The 24266-nt window shown below is 42.1% G+C and overlaps 1 protein-coding gene across 5 annotated transcripts; it reads right to left on the bottom strand.

Moving 5' to 3' along the window:
* Positions 1–3960: 3960 nt before the first annotated feature.
* SLC13A5 (solute carrier family 13 member 5) lies at positions 3961–24054 on the bottom strand. 5 transcript variants are annotated; one of them, XM_053995722.1, is made up of 13 exons: positions 23967–24053; positions 21730–21791; positions 15978–16106; positions 15054–15190; positions 14419–14633; positions 12965–13136; positions 11716–11838; positions 10965–11177; positions 10067–10188; positions 9675–9793; positions 8351–8512; positions 7228–7365; positions 3961–6584 (listed from the first exon to the last, which is right to left on the bottom strand). In XM_053995722.1, the coding sequence occupies exons 3-13, from the start codon at positions 16074–16076 to the stop codon at positions 6456–6458; spliced, it is 1629 nt and encodes a 542-aa protein (XP_053851697.1). In that variant the 5' UTR covers positions 16077–16106; positions 21730–21791; positions 23967–24053; the 3' UTR covers positions 3961–6455. The 5 variants fall into 5 exon arrangements, with proteins under 5 accessions (XP_053851697.1, XP_053851694.1, XP_053851699.1 ...); XM_053995719.1 differs by lacking the exons at positions 21730–21791; positions 23967–24053 and adding exons at positions 18434–18541; positions 19698–19791; XM_053995724.1 differs by lacking the exons at positions 21730–21791; positions 23967–24053 and adding exons at positions 18434–18541; positions 18922–19038.
* Positions 24055–24266: the final 212 nt, after the last annotated feature.

The following is a 24266-nucleotide window of genomic DNA, read 5'->3' as shown; positions in this document are numbered from 1 at the left end:
TTAAGTCAAACATCTCAATTCTTGTCCATCAAAATTAGGAACAAAACTGAAAATCAGGATTTTAGTGTATGAGATTTTATAGTATAAAGGATTTTATATATGAGAACATTCTCTAAGAAAAGTTTGATTTTTTGGGGGTTTTTTTTGGTTTTTTTTTTGTTTTGCTTTGTTTTGTTTTTAAATGTCAGGTGAGCCAAACTTGCAGGATGTGTGTTAATATAAATGTGAGCCAGAAATTTGTCTTATTGTCATAGAACAAGGATGACATTGCTTCCTCAGTTTCTCCTTTCATAGAGATTAGACTGCTGTCATTGCTGTTGCCTGCCCAGAAATGTGATGGTTTAGGACAATAAGTTTATCTTGACTCATTAGAACTGGCATAGAGACACAGCTCTTAAACTGAGCCACTTCTGGGACCTGAAGCCACTAAGGTTTTATGAGACACAAGACAAAGTAAAGTCTCATCTGGCATGCTGTTGAATCTTGGAAGTTAACACTGAGGAAGAGAAATGCTGCAAAAGATTCCTCTGTGACACCATAGTGCAGTGGATTTGCACCAGAGAGACAAAAAGGTCCAACAATTTCATCACTGAAAACTGATCAAGTGAGATGAAACAGGGAAGTGTTTCAGTGCATGAAACCCAAGACATCCCCTCTTGTTTACCCCCATTTACCCGTTGCTTTGGAATAGAATGCAAACTGATACTAACATGGACATCTGACAGGATTTTACCCACAGAATGCACGACAGCTCCTGTAGATGGAGAGCATCCTGCTTCAAATATGGTTAAATAACAGAGAGCAGAGTATGCATTATGTTATATATATAACAAGCCAGCACAAAGTCTGCAATTTTTTTACGCCAATGCTATAATTGTAATTCAATAGAAACAAAATCATAGTTTTCAGTGACTAAAACAATTGTCAGAACATATTTAATTAAAGGCTTAACTCTTCACTAAGTTCTCTTTTTTTGAGGTCAAGAAACTGGCAGGTAATGTGCATTTCAGAAGGCAGCCAATAACAGTCATGGTGCAACCACTTCATCCGCAGATGCCAAATACCATTTAAGCAAGCTGCAAACTGGATGAAATAGTGTAAAAAGACTGGTGTATTGAAGGCACTGGCACATGTACTTCTGTGACTGTGGTACTCCTCCAGCTTCAGACAAACACTAGAATTCAAAGATAAATTCAAGATTAAATGTCATGTGTCAGAAAGCATTTTATGTTTTTCAATAATAAGTTGGTTAAAAATATGTGAGGGCTTCTATTAGGACACCTGGACAGCAGGTGAATTTGAAGTCAGCCATTTGCCAGGAGTCATACACAATCCTATGTTTCTGATTTCTGACCGTATAGCCAAGGCAAAATATTGAAGTAAAATAGAAATTTCCTCCAGAATAATAATTCCTTAATTGAAAGGTTGTGTTAATTCTGGTTCTGGTGGAAATTTGATCTTCAGCTGGCTTTCTAAAATATTTGCTAAGACCCAACCCATGCTATTGTTCTCAAAGAAAAGCTCACAAAGGAAACGACAATAAATTAGATTTAGTATATGGAACATTCAGTTCTTTCAAGAAAATGGTTTGTCTATAAAAAAAGTTTTATGAACATTGTAATGAGGCTCACACTCACTGAAGCAGCTTATGAAAACTCACTGAAGTGCCATGTGCCAAATAAGACTGGGAAATAATTTTGTGTGGGTAAATAAAGCACTGAAGTAAACTGGGGAAGGGTAACATCTTTTCTCTGACAGAAGAAAACAGCCTCTTTCTTAAGGCCAGAATCTACAGTAAATGTAAATCTACATTTACACCATAATAAATGGGCAGCTATTGACTAAGTGCTCTAGAAAAACCTAAATGGGCAAAAATAGCTTCAGCATAGTCAGCTCTATTTTTAAATAACTACCAAACGTTGTATTAAGCAGTCCCCAATCACCTCAGGGCAGCATGGCATGCCTACTTTTACTCTGTGCTCCCAATGGTAAGGGCTGTACTTCCCACAGAATTTCTGCCAAGCAGAGGCAGTCTGCAGTGCATGGCAAGCCCTCTCTGTGCCACAGACCCTTCACTCAGGGGCCAGCACAGGTACACAAAGAGGAAGGTCTGATCTGACACTGAAGAGCTGCTACTGGTTCTTCTGGGCAGAGGAGAATCAGCACCCTGCCATTAAACCATGCAGACAAATGCTGAGCCTAAATCTTGCAGGAGACTGGTGGCCTTGTGGTGCAAGGCACAGAAGTGTTGAAAACCTCTCAATGGCATGAAGAGATTGATCAGACTTGTCTAAAGTCACACATTTATTCACCCACACTGGAAAACATTGTGAAAACTCTGTCACTTGATCCAAGGGCTCAGGATTCATTGCCACCCACTTCTTCACATATTTAGCACAGACACGCAGGGAAAAAAAAAGATGTGAAGTATGTAAAAATGCATACAATATGTCACTAGTGAAAAGGAAGAGGAACCACTGCTGCATTTTGGCTAGGACTGATTCAGTGATATATTTCTTTTTCTGGGCTGATTTTCACCAACTCTCTAATTCCAACTTTGTCAGCAAATGTTGAGTTTGGCTACAACCAGGTTATTGCTATTTCAAGTGGCAACACACCTGAGCTGGAAAACGAAGTCTGAATAAGCCAAACACTGAGTTCAAATGAGATCAGAACTCAAATGGAATGCACTACTCGCTGCTCTGAACTCAGTGGATGACACCAACAAATCTGAACCACTCTTCATCTTGGGGACTTCTTCTAATCGTGTAGAGAATGCTGAAAGGTTTTTCTTCTCTATTTCACAGATCTAGATGTTCAACACATGGGCAGGAAATACCTTTGTTCTCTCTTTGTATGTTTTCTTGTAGTTTGGTAATTCATGAACTCATTCACAGTTGTGAGACCATTCCCAAGCACTAGTACACTGTGGGAACAAGTTTGCACACTAGTACATGACCAAGCAGGAACCCTGTGCAACAGCAGCCCAGATCACAATGCTGCAGGTTTGGGACACTCAGTATTTGCAGAAACAGCATTAGCAACTTGATATTTTGGTAAATTGGTATTTTGAGAGAAGAAAGGAAAAGCCAAGGATCCATAGAGAGTGGGCAGAAAATAACAAAGCATTAATTTAGCTCCTTAGAGGCGGCACTGCCAGCTGTGCTGCCAGCTGGCCAGCTGACAGACTCACTGACCACAAGGAATCACACTCTGCCCTCATATGGTAAAATGGGAATTGTTTGCTCATTCGGGGTGGCTGAATAACCCGCCCTGACAAAGCCCACACTGAGGATCCTCCCATGTCTTCTGTGGGTGCTGGGAGTGTGTGTTTTAAAATGAGGGGCAAACGGATTCTTTTATGCCACTACCTTAGGACCATCACAACTTCTGCATCTAAAACAATATTCCTTTGATGAGCAACAAAACAAATGCCATGTCTGGTAAGTTTCTATGATACTTGTCTGAAGGGGCTGTAAACCAGATCTAGTCACAAAGCAATTGTCCTTGCATTGTCCACTGCAAGCAACGTGTATTTACTCAGGGCACTGGAACAGGACACCGGAACAGGACACCATGCATGCTTGCTGCTGAAGAACAGCCCATTTATGCCTGTTATATTGGAAAGTTTGTACAACATTAATTCTTAAAAACTGGTTGTGTTTCTTAGATTCTTATAATCCTTTACTCTGAAATGAATGAGACAGTTTGTAGGGTATGCCACCTGATTTGGTCCCACCTGAACATCTTCAGAGATCCAAACTTGAGTTATCACGTAGCTGATGAAAGAAACCACTGATATTCAGTTCTGAAGACACTTAAAAGTGGTGTCCAAATCTCTGATTTGCATTATTCACTACAGCATCTACCTTCCTGGATCCTACTGAGGCTGGGGCAACAGTGTGCTACAGTGGAAGCTAATGCAGAAACAAGTGGTCCACTATGTTACACAGGAGGGGAGACAGTTCTAGAAAGTTTTTATTTGCCAGGATCTAATTATGCAACTCACCCATTTAAATTAAATATGAATCAATCACAGGATATCATAGAAGTCTCTCAAAAAGAAACTGCTATTAACAGTACAGAGAGATGACACATCAAATACTTCACAGTAACAATAAACTCAACACTCTTTATTACCCCACATGCACACTTCCATGGCCCAGCACTCCTGACCATGAATCACCCTGTGTGACTATTGATGAAAATAGCATTTGCTTCCTTCTTGTCCAGCAACAAAGTGAAGCTCTTCACTAGCTGAGGTGAGGGCAATCTCTCCCATTCAAGAAACTTTCAGAACATTCTTTTCTGCAAACAGGACAGTGAATTGTCTGTCCTACAGCTTTTAGCTGGAATTGGTTTTAGAGGAGTTTCAGTCTGCATGAACTAAGATAGCCAAGCTCAGTATCATCTACCCATGCAGCCTGTATCTTACTTGTCAGGCAGAGCAGAGCAAGCACCATGTATCTGGCAAAAATAACATGTTCTCACACTGTGAAGTCCATCAGAAAGCAGAGAAAGTCTCTTTCTTTCTCAAATGCCTTTAGATACCTAGAGATACAAATCAGCATTAAGTGGTGACTGCCAAAGGACAGAACGTGCTCAACTGTTCCTGGTTTCACTTTCTTAAAAAAAATACTGTGATAAGTTTCAGGTGGTGACAAATATCTGTGAGCAAAATCTCATCTGCCAATTCTTGGCACTAGAACTGGCCTCTTCCTTAGATAGACTCTGCAAGTGAAAGAGTGTTTATCCACATGCTCCACCATTCCCTGGAAGAAGTGTGAGGCTGCACCACATGCAGCCAGTGGGAATCAGGGAGCCATTGGTGGCACTTGGGAACAACATTCAGCGGACAGTTTATGGTGCTTAGCACCATGAAAGAGCATAAAAGATAAAGGCACGAAAATCAATTCTTAAAGCAGTTTTCTCCTCAAAAAACATCTGGTCATTTCGTGGATAAATATTTCCCCCACTTCTAGATAAAAATGTATTTTTCCAGTTCATAAAGAAAATTCACATTAATAACAGAACGACTGAATATCCTAAACACAATGCTATGCTATATGCCAGATCTTCTACATAGAATTCTATGATTCTGTAACTTAACACCTTGTACCCATTATCATGAGGTGGGAAATCACTGTGGCTGCAGAATTTGACCCTTATGTCCTCACAACACCTTGGTGAGGTAGATAGGTTCCATAACATCTTCTTTAGGAGGGGAAATAAGCACAAAGAGGTGAACTGACTTGCACAGGGATACGTGGCAAATCTGGAAGCAAATCCCAGGTCATACCCACAGATCTTCCCACTGTAAGACACTGCTTTACCTCCCACCCACCTCCATCCCCAGGGCTGAAGGAAAAGTATCCATGTACCACTGACAAAATACACCCAGCCCAACCAATCATTCTGTAGACTACTGCAACAGAAATGGCATAATTAGGTTACAAACTACTTTTCTCACAATGCATGGATTCCAAAGTACACAAGACAACTCCCACTGCTGTCAGCCAGCAAAAGCACTAAAATCTGGGCCTCTACATTTTTCCCAGGTCATCAGTTAGAGCCTTCCTCACATCTTGACTTCACTCGAAAATTCCAGAGTTAATTAATAAGGTACATCAGGGGCTAATTCAGGAACTTCTGCAATAGATGTCAAGTCCCATGGGCCACTGGTCATCTCCAGGCTGGCACTCGGAAAACACTAGCTGGTATGTGAAATCACACCTGTGACTGAGGGAAAGGCTCCCTGCCCTCTAATTGCCACAGTGCCAGCCTTAGGGCATCATTGTCTGAGGTATCAGCTGAATCATGAACATCATGGAATTAGGTTATCTCAACCCTCAATAAGGGTGTCTAAATGCAGTGAGACTTGGGAGTGAAAACAAGGCAAGAGAAAGTGTGTTGGATGTTGACTTGGAAGGATCCCACCACACGGCTGAGGCCCAACTAAAGTATAACATAGCACAACATCATGTACCCCTTCTTCACTAGACAAGTGACAACAGGGATTCCTCTGTACAGTTGCTGACTTGTAGATATAAGGAATAGGTAAGGAATGTTCCACAGCTGCCTGAGTGCAATATTCAATGCTAATGATTTACAAATGGATACCAGTGATATAACAGTTCAAACCATTTGATGCAACAGCCTCCCCTCTCTTTATTGAAAGTTTGATAAATCCTAATTCTTGACCTTGATTGGAGGCACAACGGATCACTCAAACGTACTTATGATTCTGACAGAGGTTGTATAATTGCAAACGCTTTTGGCTCCAGCACAACTGGAGTAAGATTGGGTTGGTTCAAATCTGAACTGATGTGTGATTGCTGGAAGGCAGCAAACACCCAACACTGGATCTGAAGTGGTGATGAGACTTTATACAGGACTTTAGGCAATAGGGAGTACTAAGGGTACTTTCCTTGTTCAACATACAAATTCTTCACAGCTCACTGGTTTCTTGTGCTGTTTGCCCAGGTTGGGAATGTGTCCAGCTCAAACATAGGTCTTCCCCATGTGTTGATGGCCAGTGTGACACAGCAGACTCCAATCATGTTCATCACTATTCCAGCTCTAACCTGTGAGGAAAAAAATCCAAACCAACAACAATAACCAAACATCAGCACAGCAAGTCCAAACCAGCAACACCCAAACACCAGCACAGCAAACTCCAGCAAGACCTACTTGTACATACACAAGAAAGATGGTAAAATAAATCACAGAAATAGCCATTTTATCCACTGCCTTCATCTCTTGCTTAGGTGGAGATACCAGGGAACACACTGTGCAAAGTCTTTGAGCGCTTTGCTATGTATACAACCAGTCAAGGAGCTTTAAGGCATGTTTAACAAGTCATTCTTATTAGTTAGAGAACAGCTTATGCCCTCTTCAAGTACCCAGTTAGAAAACCAGTAATGTTTGTGTGTTCTGCCCAGAACCTGCCCTGTGTGGTCTGGCAGAAAATCAGAGGACCAGAGCCAAGGGCTACTGATTGCTACCTTCTGCTTTCAGCTCCAGTGGAGACAAGGCTTTAGACACTCTCCAAAGCCCCAGAACACTGCAGGGCATGCCTGGACTTAAACCCTTCAGATTTCAGAGACTTATGACTTGTCAGTTTTTCATTTCACTTGGGCCAACCTGTATTTCTGCCAAAGCCTCTCACCATATTTCAGGAAGAAAGCAATGGAGAATTTCAGATAAGAGAAAAGGCAATTGTCTTACCATATCCAAAACATGGATGTGGCCATAAGAAAACACTATGGCATTTGGTGGTGTTGCAACAGGTAGCATGAAGGCAAATGAAGCACTGAGAGTAGCAGGCAGCATAATATACAAAGGGTGGATCTTGACAGATTCAGCCTGCAATGAAATGGAGAGAATATCACTCTGGGGGTGTTTGAAAAGAAAAGCATAAAGGATCAATCTACCCCAGATCAATGAGATGCATGGGCTTATTTTGTTTCCTTGTATTACATCACCAAAATAATTCAAAAACATTTTATTCTGAAATCCACATGTGCTCAAAGATAACTTGCTGTTGTTTCCTGCCCAATGATACTTAAAAACAAGGCTTGATGCTTTCATGTTGTTTGTTTTGCTCTATGGTATACTTTAGATTTCTGGTCAAATATATCCAACAATCTTTTCTTTGACCTTGGACCACCCTTTTTCCAGGAATGGGAATTATAATTACTAGGCACGTGGAGTGACACTCTTAGACTTTACATAAACTCTGTGGCACTCAAAACTTAAGTGCCAATTTAAGTCATTAATAGCTCAGTACCTTGATTGGGGTAATTTTGCTTTGATGAAATAGTCTAAAATAAAGTGTTTGTCCTTTTCTAATTAAAGACCAAAGTAACCTATTTTTTCTCTTTATGCCACAGTTTTGATTCTGCTCAGAAAAGGCAGCAAAACTTACCAGGTTTTCCTACCTAAGTTTTAAAATTGTTCTGGGTTCCTATGAGAAATGACACATTTCTAATAATTAGGTCTACCACTTTGAGTATTTTAGCACAAAATATCAAGATGAATAATTCAAAGGCATCATCAGAAAGTGCTGGAATTTTTTTTTTGTTTGGGTTTTGTGTGTGTGTGTTTTTCCAGTTCTAAGTTGATGGTTCAAAATGACCAGAAGTAACTGATGTTTGCTGATCTGTATTGAAAAAGTGACTGTCACTTCACTTTCTCCAGGGGGAAGGCACACACCTTACAGAAGACATGACCTGGCTTCCTTTTAAGTACACTGGAGCAACATCCAAGACAATAATTATAGTATTACTTTGTCACCCCGTTTAACTCTGATTCTCCAGTTGACAGGGTAACAGGACAGAAGCAATCTTACCAAGGATGAAAAGACAGGCAGGAAGAGGGTAGCTGTGGCCACGTTACTGGTGCATTCAGTGAAGACAGCTGTAATAAGGGCGATCACTGTTGCAATGGCCCATGGTGGGATAGATCCCAGTGGAGTCATCTGAAGACCCATCCAAGCTGAGAGCCCAGAGTTCTGCAAGAAAAAAGTGGGTTTCAGTGAGGTTTAGAACCCCTGACTCACAAACAGGGAAGCCATGTTATGGGCAACATTCCTGTCAAATAATACTAAAGGAGTCCTGAATTATACAAACACCATCCAGGAAAGTGCAATTATCTGTTACAAAAACTAAAAAAAAAAAAAAAAATTCCTTGCCAACTAGACATAACACTGAATCCCACTTCTCTGATTTTTCTGGAAACCAGATACTTTCTCACACACAGGTTACAAAATTATGGTTTTCTTGCTGAACAAGAAAGTTTTTCTGAGGCCATTGCAAATACTTAATGTATGGCCCAGAAGCTTCTTGGCACATTTTTCTAAGGTTTCTGAAGGTTATGATTCTGTATGAATGCTCTATTGTAGGAACACAGGCAGTAGTTGATACAAACAGGTTACAAAATCTCTGACTTGATTGTTTTTAATGCTCTGAAGCTTTAATAATCTATGTGTGATGTATGTAAATGAATGTCAGGCCCAGAGCTTTAACTTGTCCCATGGTTTAAACCTAATTAGCCACAAAACTTAGATGTGAACATGACTTTCCCCAAAGTACAGCACTACTGATAGCTAATGCTTGCTTTGATTTAGATGCATCTCAGCAGTGATGAAAGAAACAATATGGTTCACCTCAAGATTCCTTCTTGTTCTGGGAATTTAGCTGCCTTTTCTGTGAATTTATGAACACAGCATCAATCCAGGATTTTCTTTCTAACCACTTCAGCAGTGGTTTTGCTTTAAGTCTGAAGATATATAACCTTCAAACAAACCTCAAATGGTTCTGAAAATCTGACAAGTGCTATCTATACTTCTACTTTTCTAGCCATGGCTGGGATTGAGATGATTACAGAAGTAAGAAAGGATGCTTTTCTGGACTGTCCAGACAGCAAAGATCCCAACCTACTTGGGAGTCTCCAAAAGGTAAGATAAATTAAAGAAACTTGGTCAGAGAACAAAAATTCCTGGAGAAGACTCACAAGCATTTACCTCTCCTTGGTTTTTGCTAATTTAGATCTCCCTTCAGATCTGAACTTTGCTACTGGGTTTGGCTTTGGGTGCATGCCCAGTAATACAGGACTAGATAACAAACCAGGAAAGTTCGCCTTTGAGTCAGAGAAAAACAGATGTTAGGACATACTGCGCTTGCATCAGCCAAAGCAAAACCTCCTCCCAGCAGCAGCACAATGCTCCAGGGCATCTTCCTTTGAACCACATTCCAGTCTAGCAGCGGGGCTGATAAAAATGGCTTTTTTTTATCTGAAGTGAGAAATGAAAAGTAGAACATGTTTTAGGAGAGCGAAGACACTTTGTCTTCTGTTCTGTAAGATACCAGTGGGCAGATGCACAATACTGAGAAACCTGCACAGGGTGAGGGTAACACACGTGAACATGGACTGTGCCCCAGCCCTGCCCAACAAGGGAGGTAGATGAGATGCTCTAAAGAACTACATGCAAATCCAGTGCATGTTTCTGCCTTGTTAGCTGAGTGGGTTAGATGTTTCACAGTACTACAGTCCCTCTTTTAAATACCTTCTTCAGTCTGTTCAGGGTCAGACATGCTTGGATTCCAGGCTACGCATCTGGGCTTATGAGCAGGAAGGATAAACAGTAACAGGGCAATAAACACAGCAGGAACAGAATCAGTGATATACCTAATGAAGACAAGAGAATACAGGTTAGAAAATGGACATCTTTCTCCTAGAAAAGGGCTGCCTTCCAGCATTCTAGTCACTGATCTTTGCCATCCCATTTTGGGCTTGAGTAAAATGGGTCATTAGATGATGTCTGAAGTCTCTCAGACCTGCAATAATTTATAATAATAAAAGAAACAAGCTACAATACACATTAATAAATAGATTTCTGGATGACAACTCATCCCTCCTGGAGCAGGGTTCCTTCTCTGTGCTGAAGCCAAGATTCAACAGTTGTATCTCAAAGACAGACATCTAAAGAAATGGCCTGAATCATAGTCCCAACGTGTATTTTATGGTCCTGACATGCCATGCACGAACACTATGGAAAGAAGCCATTCAAAGCATAAAATCAATTTTCCAGTGAGTTCTAAGGTATTGGTTAAAGGTGATATTACCAAATATTCAAATGTCACTGCAACTGACTGGAGCTCATACAAACAAAATACCAAGGTGTATGTCAGTGTGACTGAGACCAACATTACAGAATTTTCTCTTCTTTTAGGAAGTTCAGCTTGCTCCATGTCTCAGTCTCCAGCCTTTTTACTGCAGTACAAACTGTCAAATCATAGATGATTGGTTGTGTCATGTACAAGCCATTGCATCAAGCCCAGCAAACATGTGAAGTCAGGTAAAGTTGGACTTAATGACCCCACATTCAAAATGGAATGTATGAGGAAGGGAATCTGATTAATAACCAAGAGTGTAAAAAATGGGAAAAGCCCCTAAAAACTTACTTTTCTCCTCCTGGGAAGAGCCTGGCGGCCCAGCCTTTTACAAAGCCTGGGTTTCTGGAAAACCACAAGAGCACCAGCAATACAAACAAGAGGAGGACATTTAATTCAGCGTAAGACATAGGGCCTAACTTCTTCATTTCTGCCTTCAGCACACTGTATGCAGCTTTTTCTTTGGCAGTTTTCTCTGTCCCAAAGCCCCAGCTTTTTCTAAAGCTTTGAAAAAAACGGAGAAAAAAATACTGTAAGTACGAACATATTAGAGGGATCTAACATCCTTATCACTCTGAAGTTGCCCCTCTTGGGGACAGACACAGACCAAAGCAGAAGCCATAAATAAAGAAACTACAACAAAGTGCCAAAGTATTTTGTGGGGACACACCAGTTCTCACAGAAGAATGTGGTCTATCAAAGGATGGCAATTTGGAGTAACCCAGGGTGAAAAAGTCAGGTTTGAATTAATGGCTGCAAAGCAGCTGTGCCAGTTCTCCTAGGGCTGAAATTCACAGGCGAGAGATTGAAAAATAAAAAGGCAATTCTGTCTGAAGATTAAGAATGTATATGGCTTTTGCCTTAATATACCTCCCATGAACACAAAAGGTTTCCAGACCTCAACATTTCTGTGAAATGGACCTGCTCTCTGCTACAAAATTAGTAACTTGTCAGTGCATTTGTTTTAGCCAGATGTCTCAGTAAGCTGATCTACACTAACTTACTGAGGGGGTTACACAATATCATGTAGATAAACACTCACTTGAGTCCCATGAAGGAGCACTGTAACCAAAGCCAAGCTAGCACCAACATCAGGACCATGTTTGGGAGTGCAAATCCAAACCAGGAAGCAAAGTTCACAACATCATTATTGTTGGGGTATAACCTGTAAAGAAATGATTTTCTGTATGAATGTCAAAATATTTAGTAATGTAGTCTCCCTATAATATGTGTTAGTGACAGTTATGCATGTAAATCTAGGACAACCGTTACAAGCAATCACAGGTAACATCCACAGCCTAATTTAAGTCATGGGGGAAGGCAGCCTGATTTCAGAGAAGAACTTAAGTGATTGTCAGTTTCCCCTCTGTTTTACTTTGATGCATATAGGAGCTTATGTTGATACTGTAGGTCTCAGTCAGACAAGTGTGGCTGAAAGATCTCCCATACATTCTAGACACCTTTCACTTCTAACATGCCTGTTCATTTATCCCAAGACAGGATATTTTTTTCTTCCTCCCAACTCATTCTAGTAAGACAGCAAGAAATGTCTTTCCTGAAATTAATACCTGTACTTCTGCTGCCTTCAAAAGATGAAAAAGTTGCTAGTTGGCTTGAAAGAATGAAGATAGGGTTTTAAGAAAGGCAATTTTTGTTATTCTATTTGCTTGCCAATAATGATCGGAGGAAAAATATCCATAGCAAACTTCCATCTGGGTGTTAAAACCAACAGATAATGTAGCAGCTAAGGCTGAAGTACTTGCAACACAAGGAAGCAATGTTGGAAAAATTTCCACTGTAGATTGGGTTCCATGTAGATCAGTTCCCAAACTCAGTTTAGCAATGACAGAACAACACAACTGCAGTTTCCACAGCTACAGCATGGAGGAACAGGTGTTACAGGAGGGGCCAAGTTCCTCCTAGCTCTCTTCAGTGTGCTTATGAGTACTTAATCTACATCTTTCTTTACTGCAGTTCCTCTTCTGATGTGCTGCATTTCAGTTGAAAAAGAGGACACAGAAGAACCAATATCTCATAATCAACTACTTGCGTGTCGATTGCCAACAAGTATTTCCAATCTTCTCAGAAGACCTTAATTCCATCACATAGCTTCCTTTTAAAAGATGCTGAAGCACAAAAAAATGAGACCCAACACTTCATACACATTTCTCAGTCTCAGTCCCTCAACTAATTGCTTGAAGCTCACTCCTGAAATTGTCATCTAAGATCAGTCGATTGGTCACACAAACAGTATGACAGCATAACTAAAAGAAGAAGCAAAAATTACTTACTGATTCATCTGGCCTTTCAGTACCACATTTGGTCCTGTTCCGGTAAGTGTTGCAGTTCCTCCAATGCTGGCAGCATAGCATACACAAAGTGTCATTCCCTTGCATATACGCTTCTTCATTTTCTTTTCCTCAGAAGATTTGGGGTCATCAGTGACTTGTTCATTGATTACAACTAGACAGAAAGAAAATTGTTTGCCTCAGGTAAGGTTGGAAAGGCAGAGAGTTCAGGATAGAGTCTGTAGGCTTAGTGCTTCCATTTTGTATGTGCCATTTATTTTAATTTAAAAACTCACAGATATCCCCCTAAATACTTCAGACTAATGTTCATGAGGAGCAGAAGAAAGAGGCTGAAGGACTGGGTTTACATGATCCAAGGATGCTGTTGGCCACATCAGTGCCACAACTCCTCTTCAGTAATGTCTTGTTTCACAGAGAGGCTTACCACCAGCCAAATATTGTAGTCACTGGAACCATTCCAATTCCACAGTGAGAACCCAGCTAGCTTTAACAGATTTGAATATAGGCAGAAAAAAAGCCCCACTGAAACCCAAATCCTTGCTTGGCATGATGTCAATTTACAATAACCACAAAACTTTACTGCTGTGTCCATTGTTCTCTGAGGTTAACACTGATCTTGAAGTCTGACTGGACTAATGGAGCAGGACAAAGAATTTATGGCAATTACAGCCAACTCAACAATATCAAAGGGTATTTTTTGCACACTTATTATCTTCACTACACTTGGAATCTGATCTTTAATCATATTTAATAAGACAGCCCTGTGTAACAGCACAGCAGAGCAGTGAAATGAGAGGGTCTGACTTTGTGCACATATTTAAAATGAAGTGAAACCTATTGTAGAATCACATCAGTGGCAGAGGACCTTGAGTAATCAAACATCAGGGTAAGATCACACACAAGAACAGTTTGTCTACTGTGAGTCAAATTACACCAATTCCTCTTTTCCATGTGGCTTTTAAAGTAGTCTTCCTTCTTCTCCCCACCTCCACATACAATCTAGTAAACAAAGAGATATTTATTACCCTAGAGCCAAAATAGATTGTGTTTACATCATTTTTTCAAATAGTCCTACATGGCCTAGAAGCTGAATCCCCACTGATAATCACAAGATTTAGAAAGTGGGATGCTGGGGGTTTGGATGGTTATTTCCCACAGGATATGCTCTTCACTTCCCTAAACAGGTGGTTAAGTCTAGGGAAACTGGATGACTCCAGCTCTAAGGAAAGAACAAAACAACCCATCTGGGATCTAGCACTAGCATACAAAATACCAGCCATCAAAATTGAAAGCTATTTTGTAAAACCTAATTGTCATGTATTTACAGGATTTCAGTCAGGTTACCATCCTCTATCATTGGAAAGGGTACACAGCACTCTGTGTAGCTGAGTGTAGCAAGTTCAGTAGCATCAGCTTATTGGTGAGCAGGCCCTTACCGTGCACTGCAGTGGACTCTGATATGCTCTTTTCCTCCAGTTCAATCACTGTATTTGTTTGCCCAGTTGCTTGTTCCATGGTGGTCACATCATTCTCTGTGCTGTCCAATTGATCCAGGACAGCCTGGACAATGGGAACCATCATGGCAGTGGTGGCTGTGTTGCTTATCCACATTGACAGGAAGGCAGTGACTATCATAAATCCCAGCATCAGGCTGAAAAGAGAGAAAGACACAGAGGAGAGAGGAAGAAAGTGAACAGATGCTGCTAGGCTTTGTAGTCACTGCAATTTGGAGAGCAAAGCCTAGGCAGGGATGTGTGCAGCCACTAGTACAGAGCAGGGCCAGACTCCCTTCTAGGACAGCTCTGCCACGTTCACTGAAGGAATCCCAGGGCATAATTAAGTCTGTCATAATTTTGTCCCCAATGGCAAGCCTCTAAAATTTAGTCAGATGCTAGTTTTGGATAAAGTACAAATAAACTGCTCCTATTGCTAGACTTCATTTCTGGAAACTCTGTGCAAGTACAGCTAAATTGGCTCTTGAAGGATCCTTTCTCTGCTGAGTGTTAAATACCATCCCTAGGCCTTTGCTAAACTAACAAGAGGTAATTAAAAAACAATGTAATACTCTTACAGTGCAGGTTTCACCCCAAGAATCAGAAGGACCCTCAGTGCAATCCTTTTGTGAAGATTCCAGTGCTCAACAGAAATTGCAACAATCAGCCCTCCAAAGAAGAGCATGTTTGTGTTGTTTAGGTACTGCAAGCACACCTGAAAGACAGAGAAGGTAAGTCAGGCCAAAATACTTGCTTCACTAGTACAATTTGCCTACCACCCTCTCAAATCCATGGACTGGACCAGGCCCCAACCAACACTAGAACAAGAGGCAGCTGCTGCCTGAGAGCTCCCTGCAGTTTCCTGAGCTCTTGATCTCCTGTGTAACTGCTGATTTGCCTGTGCAGGAGCTCTTTGTGCATCAGTGTGCAAAATGACACCAGTTTCCTAAAATGCAGCTGGGGGCTCAAAGTATGGAAGGTGCTGGAAATATTGAGCTCCAAAAGGGCTTTCTCAGCACCATGAGCAACCACACCTGCCTTCACCAGCTTGTTGGGCAGTAGTGAACCTGGGCTACAGAATCTGAACACAGACTGTGCTTTGTGCTTCCAGCACAAACAGCCCAGGCAGAAATTTGGGGAGGACACAGCAGACCTGCCAGCACCATGCCAGCTATCCTCTCACAAGTTTGTCCCATGCATTTTGAGATCTCCCAGAAGACTATCAGCTCTACTTTTCTCTTTCTCTTTGTAGTTGGGAACACACAAACTGCTGGCACTAGTGGGATGCTCTCCAGCAGGATCCATGCCCAAAACAGACCCTCCCCTCTACCACCTCAAGCCTCCCACCCTTAACAGTTTGGGCAAATGTGTATGTAGTTAAGCATCTTCCCATATAAGAATCCTGAACACTAATACAGACTTGTTGGCTAAATATTGATGAGGGATCAAATCCAGAGCACTGGATTTCTCTGTATCAGACCTGGATTGCACAAGTTCCTTACTTTTTTAGAGGTCTGAACTCCAAGCAGAGGGAAAAATACCACTGGCATGAGGGAGGTGACAGCCAGGGGGATCACTTCAGTGCACCAGTACACAGCCATGATGATGATGACATATGCACATCTGGCCTCCTGCAACATAATAGAAGACACATTTAAGCATTAGAAACTGATTTTAAAGATAAGAAACACATTGGTAGCTCTTACAAGTGGCTCACACACTCCACTGTCTGTAGCTTAACAAGTTATGCTAAATGAGGACTTAAACTTGTGCTTTTAAATCATGTTCTGAGGTCACTTGTATAAAAAGATCTTTTTGACCAAGAAGACCATAGTGCTTGCTTTAACACATCCACACAAAATAAATGCTTGATAAAAACAAATCTTCCACCACTAGGTAAGTGCACAGTTTGTTGTGTGCAAGTACCTCTTGGTGGTTGAGGTCACCAGATTTTACATCAAGGAGCCAAGAACAGCAAATAGAGTTAATTTTTTTAAATGGATGGCCAAATTTCCCAGTGTGGATGATTAGCTTGCCTGAAATTCACAAGTCTTTGATGTATGTCCAGTAACACAGTTGAGCTCAGAAAATATTTCACTGAATAATTTAAGAGTTCTTTGCTTTTTAAAGTAACTCCTAAAGTAAAACTCTTTTTTATGTTGTTGGGTTTTTTTTGTCTGTGGGTTTTCATTTGTTTGTTTTTTGGTTTGTGGGTTTTTTTTGGTTTTTTTTTTTGGTGACTAAGCACATTAGAGGTATTAAACTACTTTCCCAAATCATACTGTCCCTGCCTGCTAAGGAGATTCCCTAGTTTAGAATTGTTGTAACCTGTCTTTTTGGGCTGTTAACCAGGCATTTCTGTATCCCAGCCTTCTGTGGTTTGTACTCTAAAAATTGTCAGGAGAAGCAGGCATTCATTAGCTAACAGTGAACTGTTTGAAAGCTGAAATAGGTGTTCTGTAGTTCACTATTTGCCCCTATTTAGGGCATGTGTTTATAGGATTTTACTCTAATACAACAAATGTGATTTTATTGCTGAAATAAATAGTGTGACAGTGACACTTAAAAACTGACATCAGGTGATATTAGTAAGTAGGGCTGTGTTTTTGTTAATTTTGTTGAGAAGTTTAAGAACCAGAAAAACCTTTTGTAAGTAATGTGAATTTTTTCCTCTCAAGTTTCCAGATTAATTACAGCACAAGTTTTGAAAAGAAAAATTCTTCAGACTAGAAGATATCAGGCAGATCCTATTGAAGTCTCTTCCCTTTATAAATATAAGGTCAGCTCATGATACAATTCATGCTGTACTGCAGTAATGCAGGGGTAGAACTGACTGTGGTTTATCTGTTGCTAGTATGAAAGACAGATAAACAACTGTAAGTGAATAAAATTCAAAACTCTGGTTTTAGAGAGTAGAGAGTAAATAATTCATGTGAAGTTCAAAAATACAACCATGCTTATAATTTAACTCCAACAACTGTGGCCAATTCAAACAACCAAAGATTTGGAATTAAATATATATTTGTATTTATACCTATATATATCTGTGATTTATGGAAACAGTCACAGAATGTCTCTTTGGTGTTTCTGTGCAGTTGACACAAAACACAGTGACCTGCCTCCGGGCTGAGAGATGAAAAGGCAGTCACTGACAGAAATATTGCTTTCCCATTGTGAAATATTGTCATTTCTTAGGTTAGATTAATGACACAATATGCCTACAAATAATGGCAAACTGAAGACCTACTTAAATTTTTGGAAATTATCTTTCCTGGTTTTGATCAAAGTAGAGCTTAACAGTCATGAATTCCTCATTATATAAAGCACCACCATTCAACTGAAAGGCCAGGCTGGTATAACTTAGAAAGGTAAACAAGAAGGGTTGGCAATTTGGTTTATAAACACAGATAAAATTTTCCTGTACTTTAAAACAGACCGAGCGATACAAGTTGCTCAGAAGAAAGGCTGGTTTTGGCATTAGAATAGCCACCAAAGCTCTAGTAGGCTAAAATACTGCAAACTGAGCTTTCACACTTGGTCAAGAAGGCTACAAGGCATTAAAGCCCAAACTTCCCTGGGTTATTCCAATTTTATGCTGGTGTAATGCCACTGAACGCAAATGGCACCATCGCCATCCCTTGAGGAAGACGGATGAATCAGGGGACATGGCATTTGAAATCCTGTCCAATTCATACAACACAACGCTGACTGCATCAGGATGGAGAATGTCACCAAGCAACATGCTGGGAGTACCAGACCCTCAGCAGAGAGCTGGGGGATGGACTCCTGCCCCTCAGCCCACTCCAATCGCTACGACATAATGCAGGACAACTCCAAACGGGTTTGTCTTGGCCCAGAATGAATTGCATCTAATTGGCACGGTGGGTTGGATGCGTGGGAGCCACCGGGAGCAGGGCCGGAGCCGGGCTGTCCCCTCCGGGGCCCCGCAGGCACTTACCCGCGTGGGCACAGCGAGCGGCAGCGGCAGCAGCAGCAGCGGCGTGAGGAAGAGGATGGCGAAGGAGCGGTACCTCAGCAGGGGCTGCAGGCACGTCGGGGCCATGTTCTGCGGGGTGACACGGTCAGGGCGCCAGCGGGAGCAGTGCCCGCCGCCGCGGCTTTAAGTACGGGGCGGGAGGGACGGGAGGGACCCGGCCGGGGGCGACACGTCCCGCCCGCCCCGCGGGGGCCGCCCCGGGCAGCGGCGCGGCTGAGCACCGGGAGCGAACGAGCCTCCACGAGCCTCCCGGGGCGCCCCGGCCCCGCTCCATCCCGCCCTCGCCGCCGGGACACGGCGCGGGGCCGCTCCCGTACCCCCTCCCTTACGGCCACCGCCGTGCCAAGGAAAGCGGCTCAGTGGCTGTGTATCAGCTACCACACCGGTCGTGCTGTAAGAACGTTCTCCCTGCTCACAGAGCCCACAGAAAGGTGCCGGCAAGCACAGACTCTCATCGCGGGCAGGGACCGGGGTGCTGCCTCGGCCCCTTTCGGGAGCTGGACTTTCGGGAGGTGCTGGGGACACCAAGGGAGGATCGTCCCTCGCTCATTCACGCCGTGGTGGGGAAGGACTGAGCTCTTTCAGGGAAATGGAGAGTTAAAACCACAGTGGGGATCTCCCCAAAACAAAGGTCTGTGCAAGCATGCATGGCTGTGTTTTGCTATTATTTTGAGAGGCATTGTGTCTCTGGATCTGGGTTAAAAATAACCCAGGAAGGTTAACCTGAAAGGTTATTTTTGATGTTGTTGACTTCAGTGACTTTGTCTACAGCGCAGCCTTGGAATCCAAAGGGACGGCCCTACTGATGGTGAGCAGCACGACTGAGTGGGCAGAAAGGGACAGCTAGACAGAGGACAAACAAATTGTTGATATTTTAGGTTTTGCTTCAGGTGGCAACAGCCACCTGAAATTGAAGTCAGCATAAATGATAACTCAACAATTTGATCCTGCAGTCTCTTAGTACAGTCTTACCAAGCAGTTACTCACAGAAATAACGATTTTCAGACTCCACAGCAAGCAATGAGGGAGCTCTGACTACAGCTTGCACTCTTTGTCCTCTGCTGACCAGAGGAACTTGAGTGACAGAAGTTCAAAACAAGACACTCCAATGTTACTTTTCATTTATAAAAGCAGTGAATGCCCACTGAGAAAAACAGTAGCCAACCGGATCTGGACAGATTCCAAATCTTCAAACCTTTCGGAGCAGTCCCTCTGGGTAACTTACCAACACAGAGGAAACACACTTCGCACCAGTGCAAAGTCTAGCAGAAAGTGGGGAATTGGCGAAAACTTGAATTCCTGTGTCCTGTCTCCAATGAAAAAAAATGGTTCCTAGTAAAAAAAAAAAAAAAAAAAAAAAAAGACTAGAAGCACTTAAATAAGAAAATGCAAATAGGTCACTCTAAATGAGTTGTTCTAAAGTTAACTCTGATAGACCAGTGCAAATATGATTTGTTGTCTTCTTGTTTCAATAAGATGCAGTGAAGAAAAAAGAAAATAAAGAGAAAGACAAAAAATATCTAAATTAGTCCATTTAGATGGACTAATCTTGTGAAAGGAGACTTGCTTGCTGTACCTGGGGATGAGACATGGGTTATTAATGGAGAGTTATAATGGGTTATTAATGGGTTATTAATGCCCAAGGGACTCCATGGGCAATGAAATTAGCTAATTCATGCCTCAGTCCTTTTTTTGTCAATAAAGAAAAGGGAATCAATATTCCCTTATTGTGTGGAATTATTGCAGACTTGCCTTCATATCATTTGATGATGAGCTTCCTTTTCACTGTGTCAAGGAGAAGACAGAAAAAGTTTTGGCTGCTTGCTTTACAGAACCAGTCTGACAGCTGGGTAGAAAGGAGCTGCAGAGAGCCTAAGCACTTGCAAAACATCCAGGAGGAGTTTTAGGTGATCCAAAGAGCATTCAAACAAAAATGTCCCACGGCCTGAAATTCAGCTCATGGTAATTGAGCACTAACTGCACATCTTCAAGAAAAAGGAATCCTTTCCTCTAGTCAGTATGGCTCTGAACATAGTAGAGAGCAATAGGTTTAGATAGTGCTTTAAAAGCAGTGGGTAAAACTAGGTTTTGGTTGCAGACATAATTTAGAAGCAGAAGACTGTAGCATCCTTAGATACCCTAATGTTGAATAATGTGCTGTTCTTGTTCTTTTTGGTAGTAAGTTTCAAATCAGTTTTCAAAGAAACTCAAATTTTTGAGTTACCAAGAGGCTTAGGCATGGGTGGTGATGTGAGGTGGAACCAGGAGCTGAATCAGGTCTCTTGTACTTGAAATCCCTTTTCCTGGTTGCATTTCTCCCATTTGCTGTTCTGCTGTCCTAATAAACCCAGGTATTTTGAAGCATATCAAAAATCAAGTATTTGAGTAACAGAGCCAAGCCCACCTTGTGGCTCACTGCCACCAACCTTCCCCGGCCTTTGCAACGTTTCTCAGCTGGTGGTTCTGGGGTTCATTTGATTTAACTTGACAAAGAAAGCAGAACATTTTTCAGCTGTTTGTGAGCTTAATAGGTTCAGTGAAGTGTTCAGTGAGCACTAGAGCCAGCTCAAGGGACTGGGCTAGTTATGGCTGGGCAAGGAACAGCTGTGGCAGGAACAGCCGCACCTGAACCGCTGAAGACTAGTAAAGAAAGGTTGACCTGTATTATTTCATAAAGAAAGGGACTGAAAAACAATCCCACTTAGAAAGTAGGATTTCCAGGGTCAGTCCAGGTAGAAAAATTGTAAAATACAGATTTTTTAATAGTTTAGTTCTCCTGAGAAGCTGCTTTTCTGATATATTGCACTCTCTACAAGGCAATCATCCCAGTTACTCCAGTTATTGGAAGATAGGAATGGTCTGTAAAAAGGTGGATTTACAGGCAGAAGCTGGTTCATTTAATTACAGACACACATATTTTCTGCCTCTAATTCAAATGCTGCCCAAGCACACAAGTACAATTTGCTGGTTCTAAACAGTCCATTTGACCTAGATAACTGCTACTCTCTTTTGAGACAAAAGCTCCTCACATTCTTTTTAAAGTTCTTTCATGTTGCAAGCTCCATGCAACAGCCAGCAGTACAAAAGTTTTAACAAAATAAAATTAAACAAGGACTGTAAGTCGAATCATACTTGGCAATAAGAAACACAAATTAAAACAACTGACCCTGAGATATTCTAGGATGTAGTAGAAAAAGAATGTTTTCTACTTGGGCTTTTGAAAATCACATTTAAAAAATAACCAGCTCAGAACTTACCTCTACATGATTCTTGCCTTCAAAAGATGCCTAGAAGAGGTCTTGTATGGTAATGCTATGCACTGGAAGGTTTACTCAGAATTTAAATAGAAAGAGTTATTACCAGCATTCAGAGAAAACCACTCCTTCATTGCTCTCCATTTTCCCTCCAGTTGGTCCTTCCCAGTTACTGCCAGTCCACTGTCCTGCTTCGGGAGTAGCTTTCAACTAAGTTCCCAGTGCAGCATCTGATATTTTTCCAGGAAAAGCTCTCAAGACTCTGAATGAACAGTCCTTTCGGCACAATCCCCATGCCCAACAACTTTCTACATAAAAGCCCTCATTATGAATTTTGAGTCAGTGGGGTTTTCTCAGTCAGTATATGTTGCTGATCAGTCTTTCTTGACCTAGAATTGGTGTTTCCCATATAGTTTGTGTTCTAAAGCCCATTCAAATGCTGTGCAGGCTAACGACTACAAAAGAAAAAAGATCCAAAAGAAAATCATGTTCAAAATTTGATTCAGAATTGGCAGCTCTGTAACCTCTCCCTTAGCTGCCATCTCATTAACATATTTGTTCAAAAGCCTTTTCTCTGCTTCATTACATAATTTGTGTTACAAAATCCAGATAAACATTCATTATTCCCAGATCTAAATAATGGCTTACTGCGCTTCCTTTTTCTTCTTCTTTCATTTTTCCCAGAGAAAAATAGGGGACAGAAGGGGCTTGTTTAGATGGGAAATGAACCACACCAATTTCTGAGAAACATCTGTGGCAGCTGTTGTCTATGACATTATGATACATTGTGCAAAGACTAGTGAATGATTTTTTCTGATACTCCAGCATCTACTTCTGATCTCCTGGGTGGAGATGGGGGAAAGACACCTCCCATGAGCTGGTGGCTTTTGTCCAAGGGAAGCAGCTCTGCCCCAGGGAGGCCTAGGTGGGTTTGGGGGGCCGAATACTACCATGACCATCCCGCAAGAGGTGAAGGGGATGGCAGCATGCCCCTACCCTCCTGCTCACCACAAGCCAGCCCTGAGGCCCTGCAGCCTGGAGGGACCTCTCATGCCATGCCTCCCTCCTCAGGGTGCCACAGGCTCCCTCTGCTCCTGGGCTGGAGCATGCCTGGGTGCTGGGGCAGAGGCCAGCCAGGGGTGGGGTGGAGGAACCCTGCCACCTGCTGAACCAGTTAATGTAAACCAAACTTATATGGGAAAGAAGGAAACTGAGATCCCAGAGTTTCTCTAAGGATTAGCAAATTAATCTGTGTGTGGAACTGTCACTGAAAATCAAACCCCAATACTTGTCTGGCAATGCTGCTGTTTCTCCTTTAAAAATTTTTTGGCCAAACAGCTGTTTGGGGTGGAGTTACTGCAACAGAGCCTTTCAGTTTCAGGTTTTTTCCCCCTCTCTGCTCTTCAAAGAAATGATATCCAGCAGAATAAAAAGAAAAATGTCAGGAGAGAGGAAGTTGTGCAAAAATTGGCAAGAGATCTTTGCTCCTATAAAGGGGGGATTTCAAGGGTTTCTAGGATTTTCCTTAGTGTTATCTAGGTCTCCTGTAAGAGAGGCAGCATAGGAAGAACCACACGGCAGGAGTACGCTTGCCATTGAGTAGGAAACAAAAGTAGTTTGTATGCATTTCACATTCCCAAGTTCCTGCTCTTTTGCTACTTTGCTGTGCAGAGGTTTCTTTCACAGCCTTCTCTCCTGCTGCATGTTCTCTTTCCAGAATACCACTGTGGGCGATTTTGCAGTATCTGGCAGAGAGAGAAATCAGTGCATGGACGATGCCAAACCCAGCAGCTGCCTCAATTTCCCTCCATGACTGATGATTCTTTCTCTTGTTATGTTTGCAATTAAGTGATAAAGCATTCATTTCTTTGTTCAGGGTAATTGGCCATCTTTCATAGAATAGAAGACTGAAAGAGACTATGAGGATCACAGAACCTGGTGTGTCTTGAATAGTAGCAAGGCCATTGGACAAACTCTACAAAAGAAAAGATGATTAGCTTTTCCTCTCCTAGAAGAGATTACGTTCCTAGAACGTAGTCTTCTCTCCTAGAAGAGACTACGTCAACCCAGGGACTCTAATGCCACACGTTCCACATCACCTCAAGCTCTTAAAGACTCGGTCTTTTGACATGTTGGTGACCTGTGACTATTGCAACATTCTGCTGCCACTTCCAACCCTTCAGAAACATGAGAAGTGACACACTGGCCTTGGCTTCCTATGTGCAAAAGGCCATACTTACACAATCACAACTTATCCCCCGAATGCCCAGGACCGTGTAGCAGTGGGGAGCAAAGTGGCACGGCCGTCCTTAGGCTGAGGAAGGCCCCTCCAGCGCGGAAAGCGCAGCGCACCCTCAACCCACCAGACACAGCTGCAGCCGAGCCAAGGCCTAACAGACCTCAACAGCAGAACGGCACCCATTGGCTGGCTCAGCTGCGCCCATGCGTTCTATCAGCCAATCAGCGTCCTGCTCATACACTGTCCGCGGTTCCTCCAGCCAATCACAACCTCACTTCCAGCTGTCTCTCAGCTGACGCTC

Source organism: Vidua macroura, chromosome 20 (assembly GCF_024509145.1).
Source record: "Vidua macroura isolate BioBank_ID:100142 chromosome 20, ASM2450914v1, whole genome shotgun sequence".
NCBI lineage: Eukaryota > Metazoa > Chordata > Aves > Passeriformes > Viduidae > Vidua > Vidua macroura.
This window is presented reverse-complemented; position numbering and strand designations above follow the sequence as displayed.